Below are 6,809 nucleotides of genomic sequence, written 5' to 3' on the forward strand. Positions count from 1 at the left end.
AATTAACTTAACATTCTTTATAAAACTGTTTTGTCTCTTGTTAACTAACTTAACATTCTTTATAAAACTGTTTTGTCTCTTGTTAATTAACTTAACATTCTTTATAAAACTGTTTTGTCTCTTGTTAATTAACTTAACATTCTGTGTAAAAGCGTTTTGTCTCTTGTTAAGTAACTTAAAATTTTATGTAAAAGCGTTTTGTCTCTTGTTAAGTAACTTAATATCTTATGTAAAATTGTTTTGTCTATTTAAGCAACTACAGATTCTCTAGTAATATTAATCACGTAAACTACCACAAGTAAAAGTCACTACCGAAAACCTAATCCTTCAATATCGTGTTAGTAAGTAAATAAAAACAGAGTTGATTTTTAGAATTACAGATAAAATTTTCCCAACAAACTTACCCGCCACAGGTTGAAAGAGAACAATGAATAGCTTGCAGGCAGTGTACCAGAATTTACACTTATTTTGTTCGATGTTTCCTTATAACCTGTGTGCAAGTTACGTTCTTATTCCATGACACGATTGGCTAGATCGTTAGCCAATCCAAACAGTAGATTCTTTCTTGTGTATATTTGTATCCGACGTAAGTCTTAAAGTATACTAAGGTTGCTAGCGCACTCTCTGAGATAAATAAGACGTTTGTGTGTCCTCCCCCACTATGTGTATGTTGTTTAATATTTTTTTGTGTAAAGATGTGGCGCCATCTATGTATGTAGTTGACGCTAACTTATATGAAAGATAATAAACGTTCAATAACAGCAATAATGGGGGTGAAGAGGGTTGGTAATCCCCAATTAACATGCCCCTTGTTTCAAACTATCATCCCACAAAGGTTGTTTGAGACTGGCCCAGCGACCTAGGAGTAGTTAGATAAGGGACAAACAGATTGACACACAGATTTTTGTGCTTTATATATGTATAATGAACAGATTTCTTGATAAATGATCCTCTACGAGTTGTTCTAGTTGATTATCTCAAAACGACAAAGAACAAGATACCAATAAATGATCGCCAAATTTACGGTGGGACCGTTTTCTAGCATGACGTCACTCGATTAGAGGGGGTTTAAGCAGTGACGTCACGTAGACCAAATAAGCAATAACACGAGAGAAAGTTTTTATAATTATCATGTTAATAGGTCGCTATCCATCCCCTTCTAGTGGCACCATATGTGGTATTATTATCACGCAATAAGGGCGCTGAACTTAATTGACGAAAGAAGATGAAAAAGTTGTGTGCCAACTGTTAAAAAAAATGTGTATGATGACGAGTTCGTTTTTATTTAGTCCACAAGGAGAGTTTTGTAGCAGGTGTATTCGAATTATCACACCTGCATTTCTTTAAACACGAGTGGTGAAGCTAATTGAGTTTCTGTAAGTTAGGCCTCATTGTCCAAATTATCAAGATCATTGGCGCATGTTTATTGCTTGTGATATATCATTTGAAATTCACTTTATTGCCTTAACATATTTTCTCTGTTAGATGAGACAGAAATGGATGAAAAGGGATTTGGCATGGTTTATTCCACGTGACAGGAAAACATCTCACATTTCAGGGTCAAATTATATGAAAAAAGAGAGAAGGTAATAGGATGCTTACGACAGCTATTCACAAGAAAAGGTCATACTTAGAAGTACGAGATCAGCTTCAGCTCAAGAATGAAAGAATCGAAGAACAAAGAAAGGAAAATGGTGAACGTTCCTTGTATATATACATATATATATATATTTTACGTGATATTCTTTACAGCTACTATCATAAATTTTAGACCTTTTAATTTCAGCTGCTTCATTGGCTTTCGGGGTTTTAACAGTGACTTTTATCAGCCCATGGTCCGGATTATTCATTAAAAAGGTATTTTACATATGTCTTCAATAGGTCATCAGACAGTTCTGATATTTACATTTGCATCATCCCTACTATCTTGTTTGCATTGTTTCTGAAGGACTGATATTAGCCATCCCTACATTTACTTTTTTTACATTAAGTTTTTTCTTTATTTGTACTATCTTTAAATGCCTGGCCATTTATTCGTGAGTGATTGTTGTCCTGCAAGACGTGGAGAAAAGCATTTCAGATAAAATGTTATGACTGACAAGTCAGCAAACAATTGAGTGAAAAATAAGATTTCATTTAGGTGTGTGCATTGTTCATTGTTACTTTTCAGGTGAATTGATATCAGCCCATCTAATTGCATCATAATAACTTCCACATAAATATCTATGTGTATATTTTAATATTCCACATTTTCCAAGGTCAAGGATGCCCATAAGTATATAACTATTCAAGAAATACGAAAAAAAACATTATTAGTTTAAACGATTTATTAGTTTTTGAAACGTGTTATGCTGGTTTCGTAAACAATCATTTTCTTGCCAAGCCATGTTATTTACTGACTTTATAAGGAAGCTAGAGCTCATGTGCACAGTTAACGGATTTATGTAAATAAGGAACGTTTGAATGTATTTGCCAAGATAAAACTACAAGTAATGTCTAAATATTACCTCAAACAAGGAAAACCCTTCTTATCAGTCCCTTGTAAATAAATTATTTCCAGGGGAAACAAAAGCGGTGAATTTATATGTAAAGTACTTAAACAGTGACCTCTACTACTAACCGTAAAATATAAATATTATATCCCAAAACATTCCATTTTGTTTGTTTAAAAAACTTAATTACTTAGAAACTTTATATATATATAAACGATTTAATCTCAAATCCAGTGATTATCTCTCCGGTTCTGCCTACTTACAAAAACTGAAACCCAGAACACAAATCTACAGATAAACTAAAAACCAGAACATAAGTCTATAGAAATATACACTGAAACCAGAAAATAAGGGTACATAAATATAACCTGAATAACTGGGGTCTGAGAAGTTAACGGAGTAGTGGAGTAGTCATGGTTAAGGGGTGGGGGCACAGAAGCAACTGTAGAACTTGGTATGGAAGCTACAAACCTGCTGTTATTATGAGGATACACCGGTGCACCAGCATGGTGAGTTAACTTTTGTGAAGACGGTTCAGTAACATAATGTACCGGTTTACCTCCTGGAATATTTCTTCTTCTTTGAGGTGGAACATATCTATTAGAACAGTTATGTATGTCTTCTGTAGGCCTTATTACAGCACTATATCTTTCTTCTTCATCATCATTTTCTAGAGCTGTTCTTGCATGATTCTTCTGTAGGCCTTATTACAGCACTATATCTTTCTACTTCATCACCATTTTCTAGAGCTGTTCTTGCATGATGATGTTGAGTATTCTCTATTTCTAGGGCTATTTTCACAGCTTTGGTTTCTTGTTTTTTATATTCTTCTGTGTTCTTTCGTTCTAAAGGTACGGTGTAGCCTTGTAAGGTGCTATCGTATGTTGATGTCACTCCATATTTTTCAGCATTTGTTTTAAACATTTCAGTAGGATCCCATTCATTTTTAGTATCTTCATTTGATTCTAGAGAGACCGTCCCATCAAATACTTTTGGTGGTCCTTCCCATGGCTCGAGCTCTCTCTCCACAATCTGGCCATTAAATTTTCTTATTGAAGAGTCTGTGAAACCTTTACCTTTGGTTGCATAGTCTAAGTCTACATTCACAGCGTTAACCAATACAACATCTTCGAGATAAAAAATAAGTTGTTCAGGTGCATAATCTTGAGTGTTAAAGTTGTTAATAAAACTACTGAGAGTTTTATCCACTTTGTATGGCATTTCCAGCACTAGCTCCATCTGGGGAGAAAATGTCTTGAAAACTCCTTCAGTTATGCTACCGTCCTTTGTCTGGACTTGAACAATACAAACCACAAGAGAAGCAACACTGTGCATGAATCTTGTGTTACAATACACACCTACAACTGTAACACTTTTTTTCCTGTGGTCCTTTTGGTCTGACAGGTTTACCACACTTAATACGCGAACACGCGGTTGAAACCCAGAACATAAGTCTATAGAAATATAAACTGAAACCCAGAACACAAGTCTACATAAATACAAACTGAAACCCAGAACAAAATTCTATAGAAACATAAACCGAAACCCACAACACAAGTCTATAGAAATATACACTGAAACCTAGAACAAAAGTCTATAAAATATAAACAAAAACCCAGAACAAAAGTCTGCAGAAATATAAACTAAAAACCCAGAACAAAAAATCTATAGTAATATGAACTGAAAACTCAGAACACAAGACAACAGAAAAATAAACATACAACTAAGTTTTAATGAAATATAAAATACGACGATGTTATTTGATGACCTTAAAAGTAACGCTTAGTTATTAGAATTTAAACAAATATGCTCTATAATTTATTTTTATAATTATAAGTAGCATTAAAATATGTGTCCATTAAAGGGCTTAGAAATTAACGAAATGTGTATAAACCGGAATTCGACACTTTAAAAAATTACTTGGTATTTTAGTTAAATTGACGAGGTAAAAATGTTATAAATTTGTAGTAAGATTCACTTCAATACAAACATTGAAAAGTAAACTATTACTCCCACAAAAAAAAGATATACTTACTGTTTCAGTGAAGAATAGTCATGCAATATTTTTTGTTAGAAGCAGATTTAACAGAAAATTAACAACCAATGTCAATAGGTTTCAAGAGTGGGAACGTGAGTTAAGTTATGACGTTTTCACTTTATCACAGGGCCTTCATCTGAAGAATTCAAAACGAAATCACCAAGAAAATTTTTAAATTAACGTAAATTCTAGTTAACAAATTAATTGAAGGATCTTAGTTATTAAGTTGACCATGTTATCTCGATGACGAATAAATCATTTTATACACAGCCTTTTTTATTAGAAGCTCAAAACAGAAGTTTTTTTTAAATAGATATACCATACACATGTTGCTCACGTGTCAGGACTAGCCAGTTGTAATACAGTGTTATGTAGGCATGTAGGTTTTTGGTTGTTTTTTTTACGTGGAACTGATGTAACCTTGAAGCACATTGGAGTGGGGATGTTTGTTGACAACAGTGACCTCATTATTTGGGGAAATTTATCTTCAAAAGAGAAAATATTAAAAAGGGTACAAGCACTTACAAAAATAGCTTGGACAGTAATCTGTGGAAATACTGTACTCAGAAACTGTTTGTTTATTAAAATAAAGAATCCTCCACAAAATAAGCGTGAACTAAATTTATGATGCGTTAGATAGAACTAGAAGTTTGATTTTTTGTAATTTAACTTTTTTTATATATATTCATATTGCTAAAGTCGAGAAAAAAATTCATATTTTTCAAAAAAGGCCTCTAGCTTCTAACTTTAGAATTATATTGACTGCTTTTGGAGTCAAACATAACGCTTTCAAAGATGGCACCCAACCCAATATATATATATCTTCGTGAGAAAGCCCAATATCAAAACCGACCTCACTATATTGGATCAAGATTCACAAAAGAAAGTTTGAATTAATTTTCAACTTTAAATTTTAAATCGATGTTTTGTTTATTGATAAGAAACATACAAAGCCTGCTTGGATTTTGAAATATATGAACATTATCATCAGTAAATCTAGTGCAACAACGAGGCTTAGATTCAGAAGAACAGTTATTTAATCACTGTTCTTCACGGTGACACAAGAACAGATTAGCTAGGCCTAATCCATCTATCAACGCCATTAGTTTATTCGTAGATCTAAAGATAAATACTTTGTTCCAAATTCCTGAAGATTCTTAAAAGTTTTTCATTACAGTATCGTCATTTAGATAAATCAAATCAGTATTCTCAGTGAGATGAATAATGTTAAATAAAGACTTAATATTAATAGTGTTGTTAAACCAAGTAATATCTTCTAATATTGGAGACAATCATCTTTATACATCAGTATTTTATGTGTTTTTGGAATGCCAGAATAAGAACAAATGGTTCTTCGGATGTCATTGTAAGCAACAGTAGAAATAATGTTTTCTTTCGTCATCTTCAAGAAAAATATTTCATGTTGTGCGTCGTTAATGGTAATGGAGTCATGAGGAAGTTTTCGAAATTTGGCATGGTCACTAAGATTGTAATGAATCTTAAGAACATGGTCATCTTTGGTAAGAAGAACCTACCATTTCGTTTTTAAACCAGGGTATTCTTATGTGCTCTTTATCTTTAATGAGCCCATTCAGTACAAGAGAAAAAAACGACTGGTTTTTTATTACGGTAAAGAGAAAACTTGCTAATGTGTTGATAAAAGTTGAGCCACGTTAGTTCCAATTTCTACCTCCTAATTCAACATAAGCCTAATTACAAAGGGAATTTTCTTCGTACTCCTGACAGCATCACGACTAACTTATAAAACTTTAGTAAGAGGTTTGTAATTTGTCTTTCCTCCACCTAAACTCATATTGGTTGAATTTCTACCTCCTAATTCAACATAAGCCTAATTATAAACTCATATTGGTTGCTAACTTATAAAACTTTAGTAAGAGGTTTGTAATTTGTCTTTCCTCCACCAAACATATCGCTTCTGTAATATAATACACATTAAGAGCGCGTTTGAAACTCTGAGAAACAAAAATTCTTATGACCATTAACGTTAAACCACACAATTAGTTACACCTTCAAGGTAAGCCTAATTACAAAGGGAATTTTCTTCGTACTCCTGACAGCATCATGAAGTTTACTACACTATAGTAATGCTGATAGTTAGTATGTGTATTATATTACACAAGAGGTATGTTTGGTTTACTCCACTATAGTAATGCTGATAGTTAGTATGTGTATTATATTACACAAGAGGTATGTTTGGTTTACTCCACTATAGTAATGCTGATAGTTAGTATGTGTATTATATTACACTGGGACTGGGA

The 6,809-nt window shown here is 32.9% G+C and overlaps 1 protein-coding gene across 1 annotated transcript; it reads right to left on the minus strand.

The window, feature by feature from the left end:
- Positions 1–3,155: 3,155 nt before the first annotated feature.
- Positions 3,156–3,946, minus strand: LOC106469034 (ataxin-2-like; the record flags this gene model as incomplete). The annotated part of the gene is made up of 1 exon (XM_013929488.1): positions 3,156–3,946. A coding segment is annotated over one exon (791 nt), but the record flags the coding sequence as incomplete, so codon positions are not given.
- Between the last annotated feature and the right edge of the window lie 2,863 nt (positions 3,947–6,809).

The sequence above is a fragment of the Limulus polyphemus genome, unplaced genomic scaffold (genome assembly GCF_000517525.1).
Source record: "Limulus polyphemus unplaced genomic scaffold, Limulus_polyphemus-2.1.2 Scaffold3270, whole genome shotgun sequence".
Taxonomy (NCBI): Eukaryota; Metazoa; Arthropoda; class Merostomata; order Xiphosura; family Limulidae; genus Limulus; species Limulus polyphemus.